The sequence below is a fragment of the Aphelocoma coerulescens genome, chromosome 11 (assembly GCF_041296385.1).
Source record: "Aphelocoma coerulescens isolate FSJ_1873_10779 chromosome 11, UR_Acoe_1.0, whole genome shotgun sequence".
In the NCBI taxonomy this organism is placed as follows: domain Eukaryota; kingdom Metazoa; phylum Chordata; class Aves; order Passeriformes; family Corvidae; genus Aphelocoma; species Aphelocoma coerulescens.
Window position 1 is genome coordinate 13,836,618 of NC_091025.1, and position 18,424 is coordinate 13,855,041.

Sequence of the window (18,424 nt, forward strand, 5' to 3'; positions counted from 1 at the left end):
ACTTCTGTGATTCAAGGTGGTTGCAGTAGCAGGTCAAAGGTTGCCCTTAAAGTCAGCAGGAGTCTCTTTGCATGTCACTTAAAAGTATTTTTATTTACGGGGTTTTTTTATAAGCATTTGCTTTTTATTATTTTCACCAAAATAAAGCATAGAGCATATAGTGTTTTCACACATTTAGGAGATAAATAAGTATATCTTGAATTCTTTAATGCCATGATACCATATGTAATACAAAGTTATTTCTTCATTGATTTTAATTTTAAATACGGCTTGTTTGCCCTTTTTTAAAAAACATACGTTGTGTTACCATACATTTCCCTTGTTAACTTATAGATGTTTAAATAACAACTGGGAAAATACAGTGATGTATATTGCTAGAGATAAAAAATTGCTCTATTAGGATGAAACCTGTATATCAAGTTATCAGCTGGTAAATTAAAAAACCACCCAACACATTAAATGAATGCTGTCACTTGAACTGATAAAGAAAACTAAGAGAATAACAAATATTTCCCCTCCAATTTGTTTGTAGAATAATAAGAAAATAATCCAGTTTTTGTATTTCTACACTGATTGGTATGCATGTTAATTTATCTTCTACTTGTTTGCAACTATAAATAAATAGAGGTATAAAGACAATCTCATACTGCCATTCCCTTGAATTTACCAGCTACAGTAAATGCATAATTTAAGATCAAAAATACATTCCCATTCAACTTAAACACTACAGGACTAACTTCATGTGCTCAGTTTCATGCTGCATAGTTGAGAAAGGAAAAAAATCTGGTGGCACTTGGTATCTTTAATGGCACTTCTTTCAGCAAAGGGTAGGATGCATTTGTGTCACTAGCCAGGGTTACCCCTCAAAACAGTACCCTAAAATACGCTTGAAAAATACATAGAACACTAAGTAAAACAGCAATTCCTGTGTTGTGTGCCAAGCTTTAGCTAATGGTACAAGGATCATCATGGGTTGATTTCATTTCCCCTTCCAGCAGCAAAGTGATCACAGCCTTGCTCAAGTAGCTGCACGTTCCCTTTTTTCCAAGTGGGTGGGTGTTGTAGAATGCAGTCATGTCACTCTGCAGAGAGGGAAAGGAGGCTGCCATTAGTGTGAATGTGGAAAGCAGCCAAACCCAGAGAAACAAGAACAACATCAAATATGTTAAAAATGCAAATGTGTTTTTTGGACTCTAAAACTAGAGAAAAATTCTGCTCAATTTTCAGAATTCTCCCATATGTACTTACCTGCATCTATTTCCCCACTGAGTTTTCCAGGACTGCACAGATACCACCTTCTTAACATTTTTTAAAATGTCATAGCTGACAGAGAACAACTGCTCTCCTAAAACATGCAGCTGGGTGATGCCTGTGTGGTAGAATGGTGAGCCAGGGCCTTGGGTGTACACGAGGTGTAAACTGACTGAAGATTTATTCAGAAGGAAAAAATCCAAGATCCAAACCACAGGTAGCACATGAAGTCATTCATTAATCAGATCACCAAAATAGGTGTCCTTCACTGAACACCTGTTTTTCACAGTTAGTGACATTAAAACACCTGCTTACTCTCAGATTATGTACTAGCTGCTCTAAAAAAGGTTCAATGCTTTAATTCAGGAAATTGATTTCTTTTGTTAAATCAAGGGCAGAGATTGTATGGAAAAAATACAAGACTTCTGTAGCTTTAGGGCGTGTCTAAACTTACTAGAATAAATAATTTTGATATTTATTACATGTTAACAGGGAATTAACAAAGTTCAGAATATTTGCAAGTCAGTTAATAGAAGACCATAGTTCAGACAACTCAGGAATTTTTAGCAGTGTTAGGAAACCTTGAGACAGAACACCCTAAGAACAATCCCAGACAGGGTTACAGTTAACTGCCAGCAGACATCCACCTGGGAATAGGGGAGAGTCAGGTTCCAGAAAATTTTAATGCAAGGAGCTGAATTTCCAACAACAATCTTAAATACTATTCATAACTCTAAACTGGGGGCTCTTTCTAAGAGACAAAAAGGCATTATTCTAAGTAGGTCTGGGCTTGGAGAAAAAAAATTCATCACTTCAATAGAGGCTAGGGCAGCACCAGTAAAAACTGGGGTTTGCATGGAACTTTCCTTTCGGTTTATAGCCATTGGGGATTTGCACAGAAGTCAGTAGCAAATTCCAGATGCTGTGTGGAGCTGGCACTTGAGAGCCATTTGTGTGGCTGATGGGTGGTTTTGCTACGGCCACAGAGTCACTACCCTCCAACATGGAACAAAAGGATCATAATTTCAAGAAAATTGTGTTCTTTTCTAAACAAAGGTATTTTGCAAATTGACACATTGCTGGGGTTGGGTATTGGGCTTGCTTTCAAATCGTAGTACAAAAAATGAGTGGCAAAAAAGTGAACATTGAAACATTTGAAAGAGTTCTTAAGCAGCACATCCTTCCTCATCTTTTAAAGGAGCTAAATTCAGCCAGAGGAAGGGCTGGTGCATGTCAATGAATGAATCAATAGATTCTTCAGAGCTAGCACAGATAACTTCAAATATATTGTGCACAATAAAATGCCAGCTGGAGTGAGGAAGATCATCCTCAGTAGATCTGGGACTTGGCCCACTGCTTTACTCCTATCTTCTCCTTCAACCAGTCCAATAAACCTGGCTTTATTACAGAATTTCAGAGCTTTGAGGCACCAAAACTTGCAGTGAGAATATTTAGAGATCTTTAAAGCATAAAACCTATAATTCTAGACAAGTAAATATTAAAAGCCTTTATTCCTTTATTTGAATTTTAACCAAAAGTTTGCCAGATCATGAATGCAACTCTAGCAGAAAAATCAGTAACTAAGAACAGTTCTGTATTGCAAGTTCTTACTTTAATACTGTCAGTATGACTCCTTTGGTTATTAAAGTTTTCTTAGTCTCTGTGTACATAAGATCCTAAGTTCACACTTCCATGCTGAGCTTTAATTGTTTTCTTTTATTTTGTTATTTTTAACTCTTCTCTGTTCTAGTGTCCTTCCTAATGAATTCTTTCCCCTTTGAGGATAACTCTTCCAGCTTTACTGAGGCTCCACTGCAGAGCCATGGAACACTGAGTATTCTCCTTACCATAACATTTTGAATTTACAACTCAGCAGTAAAGTGCACCTCTTTCATCTCTGCTTAGAGGCTCTTTGCAGACCTAGGCAGCACTTGGATATATTAATTTCTTGTTTGTGTTCCATTCTGAACTTCTGTCAATTGCTTTTTACTCTGAACTGCATGGAATTAACGCTTAGAACTAACTTCAATAAGAATGGTAAATTCTGTAACAGCAGTATTTCACTCACTTGATTTTCAGCTCCCTTTGGACTGCTGTGATCTTTCTGAAAGTCATGAAATGCTTCTTGCACCACTTTGTCCAAGTCCACTTTGTCCTGGAACTCTAGTTCAGGATTTCTCTCCAAAATAACAGATATAACCATCAGCAACTAGAAGGCAGAAAAAGATTGTAAGACTTTAAATTTCATTTTTTAGAATTCAGGTTACATAATAGCACTGCTAGTAATTGCATATGCCTCTTTGAAGCAGGAAGCCATTTAATAATGGCACAGGTAATAGTGCACAGATAATAGAATTCTGACTTTGATAAAAGAATCACTGGAAAAGCAGGCTTTTATAAAGGTTACAATTGCTGGTGACTGCCTATGTAAGGGCACAGTGTAAATGATTGACATTAACTTGGCTGGGAGCCAGGGAAGTTACTTTCCATTTTATTCAGTTCACTGTGTGGCTGCACAAATGCTGGTGCTCGGTGGAGAGAGTGAAAAGCAGCAAACGCTGAACCTCAGCAGTTGGTCTTCTGAGGCATAATCCCAGATGGTAAAATTCTGTTATGACAAAGTTTATAAAAACCAAAGACAACAGTGAGCAGTAAAGCCTCTGTTCATCAGAATTTACGTTCCTTATATCTAAAATGGGTTTAAAATAGGAAGGTGAACATGATGAGTTTCCTGTTGTAGTATCTACAAGTAGGCAGTGGAGTCTGCTCTGGCCACCTTGGGCTTTGGTAATTTGGTTATCTTTTAGCAAAAACGGGGGCTGTTCCCACAACCAGCCTGACCATGAGCTGTTAGCCAGAATTGAGAAGGGTTTGATGTTCCTGGGGAGGAGCACTCACAAGCACCAGGGGCACGGACTTGGGGACTAACAATGAATGTTGCAATGAATGGACAGCACAGATGCCAGCAACAGTGCAGCTGCTCCTGATCTGTTCTAAAAGCAAACATTATAGGCAGTGGTGGGGAAGGATTTAAACAGCCTCTTGCTTGACTGTTAGGATGAGGAACACAAGGAAATGGGAAGGTGGCTGATTCAGTAGTGTAAAGCTCCTTACATCAGCTACTAGACAGCTAAAAGCTACTAGACAGCCTCAGCAAAAAGAGAAAAAAGAACCATTCAGAAGGCAAACTGGTTATTTTAGAGCAGTTTTCCTTAGATCTAGAAAATTGTTAGGAAAAGGCTAAGGACTTGAAGGAAAGCTACTTCAGAATTATTAGATTTTTACCTTCTCTGACCTTATTATATTGGTACTGTCATTAATATTTGCCAAAGGGGAAGAACATCACAAACTTGCTCTATTCTGAACATGTAACAGGAACCTGGTTACTCATAAGCAATCGATGGAGAAACCACTGAAGCGAGTGTTTATATGGACAATGCTATTTCTTCAAATACATGAATCTAGGTTATTTTTTTGTTTTAGGCTGTAACATGCTAAGGCCCATTATAAAATTAATTACTTATCATTGTCATTAATATTTGGCCACAATATTCATTATTGTCATTAATTATTGGCCACAGACCTCTACAATGATCTGCCTGTATTGCGGCTGGTCGATGTTTTGCAGCATATCTTCAACTAGGAGGGAAAAATTCATTTCATACATCGTCATATCCGATAAGGTTGGTTGCTGAAAAACAAATAATACTTTTATTCAAAGACCACATGCATTAAATCAAAACCACCCCAAAGCAGAGCCTATTTGCCTGTTGAACAGATAATACTCAACTAAGAAATAATAACTGCTGTAGGATCAAAAAGGGAGCATATTTCGGAGTCCATGACTTGGAAAGAATCTTCTACACTTACGGTAGAAATGTGCTTTAAGAGAAATAGTTTGCCTTTTTTCTATTCTAATTGTATTTTACTCCAAATAAAAAAGAAAACTTGAAAATACTTTTTTTTTCCCCCCACTTAACAAGTTACTCTATGTAAAAATAACCATTAATGATAAAACATTTCACCATTATTGTCAGGTGGAACAGCAATACCTGAGACTCTGTGCTGGTTTACCTGGGGCAAGAATTTCCCTGCCACGATTAAGCCATTGGGGGTTCTCTCCAGGATCTGCCACACGCGATCGTAGAAGCCGGCGGGAGTTCTGTTCAGGGAGCCATCCAGCTGCCTCCTGTTCAGCCAGCTCCTGTGGGCACACAGGGACAGCCTCAGCAAACCTGGCACCACTGCACTGCAAAGCCCCGGCCTGGGAGCAGCCAGGTGAGCAGTGACCCCAAAGCCATCTCCTGCTGCACTCACAGCACAGGTTGTGCTCCCTGCTGAGGTGCACCCTAAAAGCAAACACGAGGGTTCAGCATGCAGAGATCACCATGACACCCTTGGGGGTGTCTGTGCTTTATGGAACTGCAGAAAAACCAGCAGCTGTGAAATCCATCCAGTGCAGGTCAGTAACGGTAGCAGATCAAACTCATCAGGTCTAATCATATTAGAAAAATGCATTTCAGCAGAATTGTTGAAGGCAGGGGTTGTTCCTGATGGTCTATAGAAAACAAGTGGTCTGCAAATTTAGAAAATTCAACAGAATGGTTTGTTAAACTAAGGCTTTGAAGAAACTGAGTTATATTCTTCATGAATCACAAATCCTGTTTGCCTTCAGAAGCATACTGTCCCCAATCTTTTTCTTTTTTACTTAAAACTATCAAGTCTGGAATTTAATTTTCATGGTTTTTTCTTCTCAGTGTTACTACAGGAGTGGGGCTTTAGCCAAAATGTTTAAGACACCAGCACTGGAACTTGAAGAAGTGGCATCCATGGGTATGATTTAATTGGTGGATTCACAAGACAGATTTAAGTTTTGTGTGGCAGTCCTGCATGTATTTGACAGAGAAGACTTCCTGAAGTTACTTAGTCCTTACTTGCTTTTTGAATTTTAAGTAGAAAAATCAACACACACATTATTTTTTAGAAAAACTACAATTAAATTACTGCTTTGCAACATGCCTTTCTGTATTTCTAAGACCTGGTTCTGGTAGGCTGCTTGAAAAGAAAAAAAATAAACTAAAATAAAAAAATAAAAATGGAAATTCCCAGATCAACTTTAACAATATTGCTTTGCAGAACTTTTGTAGCCTAGCTCAAATTAATTCAGCACTAATAAGTTTGGGATTTTAGTTTTTGCTCCATTTGTATTGGCAGATTAACATGACATGTTTAGAATAAAATTACTTGTTTGCAAAATTACCTGTTCCTGCAGCCACCAGTGTGCTTGATGAAATTACTAAAATATCTTGCATTAAAAAACCCTTACTCTTAAATACTGGAGAAATGGTGAGAATTCCTTCTGAGATACAACCAGTGAAGAGAACACCAATTCTGACAACTCCATGCATGGTTTTACACTTAAGTTTCTTAGTGTAGCTCGCTCCCAGCTACACCAGAAGACCAAGCAAACTGTGTCTTGGTTTGGCTTTTTCTGTTGGTTTTTTTTTAAGAAAAAAAAGGAAAGAAGTTATCACTAAGTGGTGTATTTTCTGAACAGGTTTGAGCTCTAGGTAATTGGGATACACTTTCTCAGAACAAAGGAGATGTTTAAAGTTAATACGATAAAGCCAGGGTTGACCCAACAAACAATGGGGCTTTTTTCCTGTATAACTGTTTGGGATAAACATGACAAGTTAAGGAAAAGTGTCTCATAAATCACTTCTCAGTTATACATTCAACTACCAAAAAGTTGTGTCTACTATGACAGTTTCATCCTATTGTCTGCACAGCTCTGTCCTTGGATTAGGACAAGAAAACTTCCATAAAAGCAAAAAGGCAGGTGGTGTGATAAAAATAACAAGTTGTTTTCTTAATACAAAAAAATAAGTATTTGAAGATGAAAAAATGCTCTGACCCATCTACATTAATAGAGTAAGGAAGAGAGTCCTGCAAACTGAATAAGTAAAGTGAGTTTTAGAACTGTTTGGACCATTAAAAGAACGATGCTCCATTTAAAAAGGGTTACTTACAATCTTGTGACCTACATAAATAGATTAAAAAGTGTAATCTGTGGAGTCTTGTGCTTGCAAAAATTTTACCCCCTGTGAAAACCTGGAGAGAGGTGAGTTGTGGTGACACTGTTAGGGAGGTAAATAGACCATTAGCCCTTCCTGTATGACAAATTAACTGGCAGTGAGATATGGTATCACATTAGCAGAGATTTTTTTCTAGAAAAAAAAATCACAAGAGTAGGAAAAGCTGTCACCAAAAAGAAAAAAAAAAAAAGAGAAGAGTATTTTGTACTTCCTGGCAGGAAGAGAACTTTTAAAAACAAGTCACTAATGGGCAAGGAAAAACGAGTTAGTAATACTGTACAGGAAGAAGTTAGAAAAGAAGTCAAAAGATTGAAAGTTTTGAAGGATATGCTGGCGAGCTTTTGTACTCAGATAACCCAAAAAAGAATCCTCATCCTCAGAAAATCAACCCAAGTGCCCTTCAGTGACCTACCCATCACGTGTTACAGGAATCAAAAGCAGCAGCTGCTGTGGCAACTCAGGTAAGATCTCTGATGAAGGATGGTGCCTGAATTGCTTACTGAGATTGACCAAATTGTTTCCTAAAGAGCATTAATATTTAATGGAAAATGCTGCAGAGGGGTTGTTCTGTTATGGCTTTACAGGACAATGTCAGCACCAACACGAGCAGAGACAGCAACTAAACAGCAAGCACTGATAAGCACAGACAAGACTCTGAAAAGCATCTGGGAGATACAGAACAGAGCCAGTGGGGCTGAGAGATGAGGCACCAATTTAAGGAGCTTGTTTCTCAGGGATTATAGATTGGGGAAAAACACAGGTGTGTTTTGAACGAAGCAGGAGCATAAGCAGCAGGATGTGTGGTGTAATTCCTCTTTGTTGAGAGAAAAGACCCATCATCCAGTCAAGGACTATGGAAATTATCAGCAATATCATGTGCCAAAGTTGAACTTAACTAGAAATAAAACCAAGAGGAAGAGTTTTAACTTCACTCTTATCCATACAGTTAAGTGGAAATATTGCAATTTTAACTTTTGTCTTGCATACTTTGTATCACAATTAATGTTCTTTTTGGCAGCTGGTTACAGCTTGGAGAAAAGATTCCAAGTTTCAGGCAGTTCCACTATCTTCTAAGAATTCTAGAGAACATCTGCTCTTACTCATATAATAACCTAGAAGAAAGAGGGCACTGAACAGCAGACAAACTGTTCTTACAAGTTACTTAAGTAGAGGTATTGGGTAATTTTTGGCTCCTTTCCCCACATCAAAGAGTGTAATGGTTCACATTATAGCAGACAGATCTCTTCTCTGTGGCAGTAAAGAGACTTCCACATAGATAAAGTTGAAAAGGGAATATGCAATAGAAAAGAAACAATTCTAGAACCTGGGCCCATGTAAAAGAATGAAAAAGTGCATTTTTTGCTACCATCCCTTGAATAATTACATAACTGATTACAGATGCTTAGTGATTTCAGGTGCACACAAAGTAGTTCAGGAATGAAATGTACTTGAACAGAGGTTTCTGAATAAAAACAGGAGCCACAACCCCACAGCTCATTACCTGCCCGGCTGCTGAGGCTGAAGAATATCCAGCAGAAGCTGCTTCACCTCACTGGGGGACATCTGGTACAAGTCCTTGGCTGGCATATCCCCAGCACGGATTTTGAGTTCATACTGCATAGCATGGATAATCCATCTACATAAGGGGAGGAATATATTTATTCATTAAATACAAAGTTTCCAAATAGGAAAAATTAGTCTAATAAAACAGCTCATAAGAATTCCACACAATCCTGCCATTTGGCTGTCAGGACATGCATAAAATATCAGACAAATATTCTCCTACTCTTCCTGTTTGATTGGAACATGATACAAGCTGAAAGGGATAATGCACAGATTTTAAGAAATGTGTTGTAAAGCGTGTTTTCCATAGAGAAAATTGATTGGACTACATTCCCTATATCCCATGTTCATTAAGACAAACATTTAGCTGCCTTTTGATGTTAAAATTCCTACTCAGAATTATGCTCTGACAATATATGCATTTTGCTGATGAGTTTTAAAAATCCATGAAATTTACAATATTTTACATTTAAAAAGACTTCAGGGCTTATGTCTAGTTTTAGCCTTTGAAATTCCTTTTTGCAGTCTATCACACTTTGTTTTTCTGCTTCTTTTTTAAAAAAAATTTGATTCAATAAAAATATAGCAACAGTGAAGATTTTTAGCTTTAGGTATCAAAGAGGCAAAGTGGTGAAGGAAGATGTCGAGTTTTATTGTGCACATTATGTAAAACCAGTGCTCCAGCCTCTGATGCAGTATCAAACATGAAATAACGTACAGATACACCTGAAGCCAGATAAGCACAGAGCTCAGCCTCTTACCCTCTACAGTGGTTCAGTTCAAGTAGGCATTACCAACAAAAGGAAACTTAACTGTTTTTTCTTCAAATAGTCCATAACACCTGATCAAGGCTTGGTTGCATCAAAGCCTTTCTGTGTTTATCTGAAAATGCAGTGTATTCTTAAGAGATTTAGGCAGTCATCTCTATAGCCACATTCTGTGGTCATTTAACTATTTAGCCAACAAGGTGCAGAATGTTTTTGCTTATATAAGTCAAGTTATTTCTTCTCTAAGGAATTCTTAGTAACTACACAGAATTTGGACATGCCTGGCCAGCTGATTCAGTGTTGGTTTACATTTGAGGTTTCAAATGCATTGGACGTGCAAGATACCAGGGAGTGGTGTTAAGCAATATGGGCCCATCACATTATGCAGAACATACTTTCATTTATTTTAGCAGGTGAGAATAGAGTCCATCTCTTGTTACTAAGATTAACAACACAACTGGCTCAGGAATTCTTTCCCCACTCATGACTCAAATGTGTCTGAGTCCCTTGCTGGTATTTTCTCTTTGCAGTGGCCTACAAGCCACACCAAAGTCAAGACTGGACCTTCGGCTGAGCTCTTCACTGATAAAAGGTGAATTCAAGTCAGTTGGCTGGGAGTTTTTACAGTAATAGGGCTGTCAGAAACCTGATCTATTTCAGCATGAAACCCTGAAAACAAATCAATAACAAGACACTAAATCAAATCATTATCAAACTGGAACGGCTTTTCTGTGAGAAGGTTAATTTTGCTCACTGGAGTGGGTGATAACACTGAAATAAAGGAAATTGAATCTGTAGCATTAACCTTGGGAGAAAAAAAAAACTGTGAAAAGGATTAGCTACAGAGAATAAGGAAGGGGAGGAAAGAGGAGTAACGTGGATCTGTAGAGAGGACAGAAAAGCATTTAAGTGCAAAAGGATAGATGTACTTCCAGTTAAATGTAATAATAGGCAATTTTTGGGTTTATGATGACTGGAATGTACTGCTAAAGAAGATACATGAATCTTGTGTGCTAGAAAAAAGGCTGCTGGTATCTACCTCCAGTGCTGAAATGTTACATGTTTATGGAAAAAAATATGGAAGATGAAACACTTAAGTTCTGATTCTAAAGCATGCTCACTGATTCTGTAAATCTCAGTCAGTAGCACCTGGCCTCTTCAAAGAAGTGCTTATTCAAATGCATTTCTCTTCCTAAATGTGAAAAATTAATTAACTTCTCTGGGTAGCAAAGTAAATGCAGATACCATGGAATGTGACAACATTCCAGCACAGCCTCGTTGTAGGTCACCTTGCCAAAGAACTAAATAGGACAGGTGGGAACTAAATGATGTTTTAACCTCGATTCAAGTTTGTGGTTCTCTGAAGTCTGTACACTGCCCTGCAATACCAGCAGTAAGAAAGAAGAGCAGATACTTTACTGACCCAATGCGTATCTTCAGCATTCCACTGAACAGTTCTGGGGAATTTGAGATGATCCAGCCAATATGGATGACAAGTTCCTGCTGCACCACAGCTTCTCTTTCATCTTGTAATTGGCATTTTTCATAGATGATGTTCTTAATCACTGCTGGTGATAAGGGGTTGGAAATAACTGCTTCCTCCTGGCCAAAAGCTCCCAGTGTCACCTGCAGTACAGTGAAAACAGTTCGGAAAATAGGGACAGGAACAAAAGCTCTGCAAAGCAATTCAGAAACTAAACTGCATCAACTCTGCCTTGCTTGTTAACAATTTCACAATACAAGGGTAATTTTACACCAATGGCTGATGCTTGTTAATACTGTTAATTGGATGCTATTGAAGTAATAAACTTCACTAACAACCACAGTGAATATGGAACATATTTTTCCAAATTAAAATACAAGTACAAGACCACTGCTTTGGTTATAATCAGGACTGTACATTAGGTTTAGACAGTTATATAATTTCATACATTTTAAATGTGGAGCTCAATTAAAATTCAGAATTAAATTTATATTTTGTTTTCCTATTCCTAGTAGCATGCTAAAAGTTACAGCCTTGATTTTAATAAAATGTATTGCTGGTTCTGGATTGTTTAATGACAAAAAAAGGAATTTTGTTAAAATTCTGGTTTGTTTTCAATCTAGTGGCAGTAAGACAGCAACACTAGTTTTTCTGCTATAATAAAGATCATTGTTATTTAAGTGATTAAGGAAGGGAAGTGAGGTTAAAAACTTGCAAATAGCCTCAAATTCTGCTGCATGCAGGTGTAGTTTCTTCTACCACTGAGTAGCACCAGAAGCACAAACCCAGACCTCAGTCTGGAGTAAGACAACAACATTACACATAAGCAGGTATACACATACATATATTTAATACAAAAATACAGAAATGTTCAATTAGTATTATTTGGAAGCAGCTATTAGTGAACTTAATTAAAATTATTATGCTCAGGAAGAAAAATAATGTCCTCCTTAGGAAAGGAAAAAACACTGATGATCAAACTTTCTTTCAAACAGAAAACTCTGAAAGACCTTTTGCTCAGCTGCCACCCACAGGTTGTCTTATGCTCAATCATACAGAGATTTTCATTTAAGAGGTCTTTCAAAAGATGCCTTCTTACTTCACTCCCTCTACTTTTGTGAAATAAGAAGGCATATAGATAAAATCACAGAAAGGTTTGAGTGGGAAGGGACCTTAAAGATCATCTCGTTCCAACGTTCCTGGCTCCAAACCCCATTTAACCTGGCCTTGAACACTCCCAAGGATGGGGCAGCCACAGATTCTCTGGGAACCTGTGCCAGGCCCTCACCACCCTCACAGGGAAGAACTTCTTCCTAAGATCTAATCTAAATCTACCCTATCTCATTTTAAAGCAATTCCCCTTTGTCCTGTCTCTACATGCCCTTGTCAAAAGTCCCTCTCCAGCTCTACTGGAGCCCCTTTAGGCATTTGAAGGGGTTCTGAGGTCTCACCAGAGACCTTAAACCCAAGGAGTTACATAAATCATGGCCTCTTCCCTTCTTCCCTAAAAGCTGAACTGTCTTTTCAGTCTTATCCTGTCATTAATTAAAATTATTATTCAATTCCAAATACTATTATTAAACATATCTCTTATTTTCTCTGGATTTTTCTTCTTTGGGAAGGTTTTTTTTTTTAAGCCATTGGGTACTTTTAAAAGAAGCATCAGAGGCCTTCAAAATGAACAAGCCATTTGTTTAGTTTCTGTTATCATTCCTTAATACATTTCTGAGGAGCAAAGACTTACCTGCTTGCCCTGAACTAAAACATTAGTAATAGATGGCGCAAGGCTGTCCACTAGTTTACCTAAAAGACTTGCTGCGAAGCGCACAACAGACCTGAGGGCAGAAAACAGAGCAATCCCACTACATATCACATGCTAGTTTAATGAATTCAGATATCAATTTGAAGTCTGCAACAGCAGAGATCTCAAAATTAACTCAGTGAATACATACATTATTTACAAAGTGGAATTCGGATCAGATTTTATGCAATCTTCTGTAGATTTTCATTTTTTAGTTTAGATACAGGTTAATGGATCAAAAATATATTTAGATAGAACTCATTAAACTACCAGTTCCATAAAAAGCTTCTTTTTCTCTTCTCGACATCATCTTGAACAAAGACAGGTAAGAAATCCCAGCTCCTCTCTTATGACATTTTCATCATTTTGCAAGATAACTTTGGTAATTTTTAAATCTATTTAAGGAAGAGTCAGGAAGATTTTGCAAGAGAAAGTACAACACATAACACCAAGGCTTTGCTGTGTGTTCCATGCTGAGGTAATATTTTGCATGTGTGGCATGAAAAGAGACTTGTGTCACCTGCTAGGTTAAAAACAAGCTGTAACTTCTAAGAACCACATTTTTGCAGATATGCAGTTGATGGTTAAAGATAAGAATACATTTAATAACAATTTATTGACAAAATACAAACCTAACAGACCTGTAATTAAGCTTTTCTAGTACAGATTTTGAGGCTACTAAAAACCATTTATCTGCAGAGATGAGGAACAAGCTGTAATATTGTACAGTGTTAGTAAAAAACTCAAACATTTGATGTTGATTCCTGTGAAAACTGCTACACACTTCTTAAGATCAAGAGCAAAGCATTTCAAAAATGCATTAGCTGATACTATCAAAATGCAAATAAGCAAAAAAAATAATCTCACAGAGCTGCACTTCAGATTTCTGGGCACTTTACCTGTTTCCCATGTACCAGTAAAGTAGTAATATGTGGGGTTATAGAAGAAGAAAATTTCTGTGCAAATGCAGCACTGTAGCGCAACACCAACCTATATGTGTGTCACATGGCAATCATGGAAGAGAAATGAAAAACAGTTTACATATTTTGCTTTGAAAAATACTTCTGATTTTTATTATTTACAAAAAATACCACCCAAGGTATTTTGGTTCTACCTCATTATTGGCAAAGGCCCATTTAACTGTACGAAGAGACAAAAATGAAAAACAGCTTTTATATTTACTGACCTGTTACAAATAGTTACAGAGTGAGAGAACAGAGTTCAGGACAGGCTTGACTTTGATAAAAAGAAATTAAACTTCTACTGAGCTTCAGGGCAAAGAAATTAATAAATAACATGTAAATATCAATCTACTTGCTGAAACCTTTTAAAGTTATTGTGTCAAAGTCAGGCTCAAAGCAAATTACTTCAGGGCAATAAATCTGAGTTAGTGCATCAGCTTAAATGATTTATATCTGATCACCAGCCATCCTACATAAAGCTATTGACAATATTTTATCATGCCCTGTAAGAAATAAGAATATTAACATTCTACTCACATTCTCTTAATTTGATGAGGCCTGTGCATTGGCAATAGCACTCAGTGCAAAACCAGCCTACTGCTTTCATATTTTAAAAGATAACAGTAAGAAACTGCTTCTTAATTTTTTAAAGCCTATTAAACCAGACCTTCAGCTGCCATGCACCAATACAATTGTCAGGAAAGCTGTCATATTCCTTCCTTTAAGTGTGTGAGAATTCAGCCTTACTTTCTATAAACACATTAGGAAAACGAAATTGGTGTAAGCCAGAAGGAACACGATATTTGTATACAAACCAGAGCTTTCTGCTGCCAGCTCGTCTGTAGATTCTTTCTATATGCTCAGCAACAGTACCTAAAGGCATTTAACAGAAAAAAGAAAAACAAAACACAAGCAAAAAAAGATGCACATTTTTCATTTAACAGTAATAAGGCAAGTTTGATGAGACCAGTTAATTCTGAATCTGCTTTAGTAAAGCACTTATCTATTATGCTCAACATCTAAAATTCAGATGCAATCAAGTCCTCTGTCTCCCAGTATATGTTGTTACTCAAAAAGCCAAACCAGATTTCAGCTGAATTTGCTGCTCATGCTATAGAGACACCTATAATATCACCTATTCCTGCAATATATTGGGGAAAATTAATCCACATACAGATTTGGCCTATAAAGGTACCCCATCATAAGGTACATCCTCAAACTGCAGAACCCAGGGTTCTGCAGGTTCTGGTTTTAGATTTATGTTTTATTGATTGATTATTTAATGTCAGTCTCAGTAGCCTCCATGCAGGGAACTCTTAGTCTTAATGACTCAGAGCATTTAATACAGGGTGCATATTAAAAAGGTTATCATCACCGATTGTTTCATATGGGATGGCACCAAAAGGTCTGTACAAGTTATCTCTGAACACTCAGAGGCACAACAGCACTTTTGGTGGATCTAATTGGTTTCAACAGTTTTAAGTTCATCATCATGATCCAATGGTTGTAGGTGGTAATGCTGCTTGCCTACAGAGGTTAGGGAATCTGCCTTGAGGTGTTTCTAGAGTAAGGAACACAATATACAAAGGACTAAAGAAGGCTCCCAAAGCCTCCCAACACTCCAGGTATCTGGTGGAAAAGGCCACTTCAGAGGCTATGTGGGCCTAATGTGCAGATTCCAACCGTGACTTGCACCAATGCACTGGGTTATCAGCCTTATTCCACTTGATGTGGCTTTCCACTCCTTTGTGCAGTTTTGGGCACCACAACAGAAGGAAAATAAAAAGACATTAGAAAGTATCCAAAGGAAACACAGGAAGATTGTGAAGGATCTAGCAGAGAAGCCACGTGAGGAGTGGCTGAGGTCACTTGGCTTGTTGAGCCCAGAGAAGGAGACTGAGGAGAGACCTCATTGTGGTCTGCAACATCTTCTAAAGGGACAGCAGAGGGGCAGGAACAGGTCTTCTCACTCTGGTGACCAGTGACAGGCCTCGAGGAAATGGCTGGAGCTGAGTCAGGGGCTGTTTGCATAGCAGGAAAAGGTTTTTCACCCAGAAGGGGTGGGGCACTGAACAGGCTCCCCAGGGCAGTGGGCACAGCATCAAGCTTGTCTGAGCTCAAGAAGCATTTGGACAATGCTCTCAGGCACACGGGGGGATTGTTGGGGTGTCCTGTGAAGGACCAGGAGCTGTTTTGATGATCCTTGTGGGTCCCTTCCAAATCAGGATATCCTATAGCTTCTATTACATTTTTAACATAGCAATACAGATATAATGTATGTTTATGTCAAAATGACAATTTTTCTCCACATGAACCAGCTATCTAACACGAAAATTAAGAAGCAGGGCTCTGTAACAGGAGGTGGTAAGTCCTACTGCTCAATTAATAAGCCCTCTTTTTCTGAGGTGTATTCATATATACAAAGGCAGCTAAAAAGCAGTCTTTGGAAAAAAAGATAAAACACCAAACTTTCCAGCACAAAGTCCCAAAGCCTCAGTAGCCTTTTCAGAATTATATTACAGGAACTTAGACCCTGTGCTCTAAAACAAAGCCATAATACAAAACAGAGTTTCACAGATACATTGAAGTCAGATTACATCAAAGCAGAATAAAATTTCAGTATAAAGCCCCATATAGTTCAGACTGTTACAGACATATAGACTTGTCTTTCATTTTGGTTTTCTTTGTAAGGTCAAATCCTCTATTTTTTTTTAATCTATGCATTCAAAATTACAACCAGATACAGCACTGGCCTACAAACAATCTAAAAGAGTTCATATGTCCAGCAGCTCATTCCCCACCACACCATCAATTTGCATGTCCTATTTAACACAGAAATTGCTTTAAATGGCACAGAAAGCAGCTACACAACTGCTGGCATGCACAGCTATTATTCATGTTCATTGCAACTCAGCACACAGCTGCTTCCTCAATGCTCAGAACAGTCAAATGGAAGAAGCTCTTACCTTCCTTGGTGATAAAATTCGGCCCTTCCCTTTTAAGCAATATACTTGAGAGTAACGCTTGACTTGCCATGCAATTGCAGTCCTTAAACAAAAAACAGCAACAACAGAACCACAAATAGCCTTCAGATTTTCACTGAAGCAAAACCAGAACAGCTATTAAAAATTTCAGGTGAAACCAAAGGGCCTTTTTTCTTTTCAGTTTAAGGAAAAGTCTACATATTTTATTTTCAAGGGGATTTCACAACTCTTCCATACCCTTTGTATGCTGTATCCTTGTCACTGCTGCTTGCAGAGGCTTCTCTGTGGATCATATTAAGTTGTAATAATTTAACCTGGGAAAAGTTTCCTGGTTTTTGATTCTCAGGTCCTGGCATTTACAGCAGAAATGCTTGTAATGAAATAGGGAACCAAGCAGAATACTTGTGTATTGAACACTAGATCCAGAACAGTTACTGGTAATTTTCCTCTAGATGCATGAAAAATGCCAGATTGCAACTATCCCTTGATGCCATTGGAAAGTTCCCAGTCCATCCAAGTGAATACCCACTGCTCAAGTCTTTTCAACTGCAGTTTGTCAATAAAATATCTATTCTTAAGACACATGACAAATGGATGCCCTCCTAGATGGTCACTAGCACCAAGTATGATTGGGGCAGCTGGGAGAATTGAGAGCCAACAGCTACACGTGAAGGGCCAGGAAGTTCTGTGATAAGATAAAGGGGAAGATTCCCTGAGTATGAAGAGGAACTTCAGACATTTTATGTTATTAACTGTGCTACAACACTGATCTTGCTGATCTAAGTAGGCTGCTGGTAAAGAGTATGAGCACAGAATTTCTTATTTCATGAGAATGAAGTTACACTGTACTTTTATCAAGTTTTCTTACATTAAGTTTCTGCAGGATCTCATACGTTGACTTGTTTTTCCAGTCATTAATATTTACATCTGGTTGCTGCTCAAGTTCAGAAGCATTGGGAGTACTAGACTGTCTCTTAACTTTTGAATGTTTTGGAAGATCCAGCTCCTCCAAACTCTTAAATACAGGAGCCCTGAAAAATAAGTATTTAATTTCTTCATAGTTCAGAAAATTTTAATTATCAAATAAGTCATCACTACTATTTACACATAGCCTTACTCTTCTGTTTCAGTGATTCTTAGGAAGTCAAGCTGTTCAACAACTGCTCCAGATATTAATGTCTGAAATGAAAAATTGAAAACAAATTTTAAAATATGTACATAACTATATAGCTATCTTTTAATCTCAGTATGTTGCTGGTGGTTTCCATTGAGAAAGTAGTTTGTTTATCTGCAGTTCCAAATATTTTTACACTTTCAGAGTATCTTCCCTCTTTCATGAGGAAAAAGGCAGCTTAAGACAGCAGCAGTCTCTTGGGGCTGCTGTCTCCTTTTTGGTCATGTTCTGTTGTTCTTTTGCCCTGGCCGGCTTCATTGAGCAATGCCCAACCCCCAAAATCCAAGTCTGATGAAAACACTTGAGATGGAGGATGTGCATTCCTCATTCCTGTACAGTCCCCA

The 18,424-nt window shown here is 37.9% G+C and overlaps 1 protein-coding gene across 4 annotated transcripts in view; it reads right to left on the reverse strand.

Moving 5' to 3' along the window:
• Positions 1 to 66: 66 nt before the first annotated feature.
• The window catches only part of PHKB (phosphorylase kinase regulatory subunit beta), a 70,012-nt gene continuing 51,654 nt past the window's right edge, over positions 67 to 18,424 (reverse strand). For 3 of the 4 annotated variants that reach the window (XM_069026760.1, XM_069026765.1, XM_069026766.1), the window contains 11 exons: positions 18,024 to 18,085; positions 17,775 to 17,937; positions 16,889 to 16,970; positions 14,738 to 14,795; positions 12,904 to 12,994; positions 11,100 to 11,302; positions 8,848 to 8,982; positions 5,326 to 5,455; positions 4,835 to 4,942; positions 3,320 to 3,460; positions 67 to 1,082 (listed from right to left, as the gene is read on the reverse strand). In XM_069026760.1, coding sequence (XP_068882861.1) covers positions 945 to 1,082; positions 3,320 to 3,460; positions 4,835 to 4,942; positions 5,326 to 5,455; positions 8,848 to 8,982; positions 11,100 to 11,302; positions 12,904 to 12,994; positions 14,738 to 14,795; positions 16,889 to 16,970; positions 17,775 to 17,937; positions 18,024 to 18,085 — 1,311 coding nt within the window. In that variant the 3' untranslated portion in view covers positions 67 to 944. Of the gene's footprint in view, positions 1,083 to 3,319; positions 3,461 to 4,834; positions 4,943 to 5,325; positions 5,456 to 8,847; positions 8,983 to 11,099; positions 11,303 to 12,903; positions 12,995 to 13,859; positions 13,951 to 14,737; positions 14,796 to 16,888; positions 16,971 to 17,774; positions 17,938 to 18,023; positions 18,086 to 18,424 lie in introns of all 4 variants that reach the window. The other variant, XM_069026764.1, reaches the window with a different exon arrangement.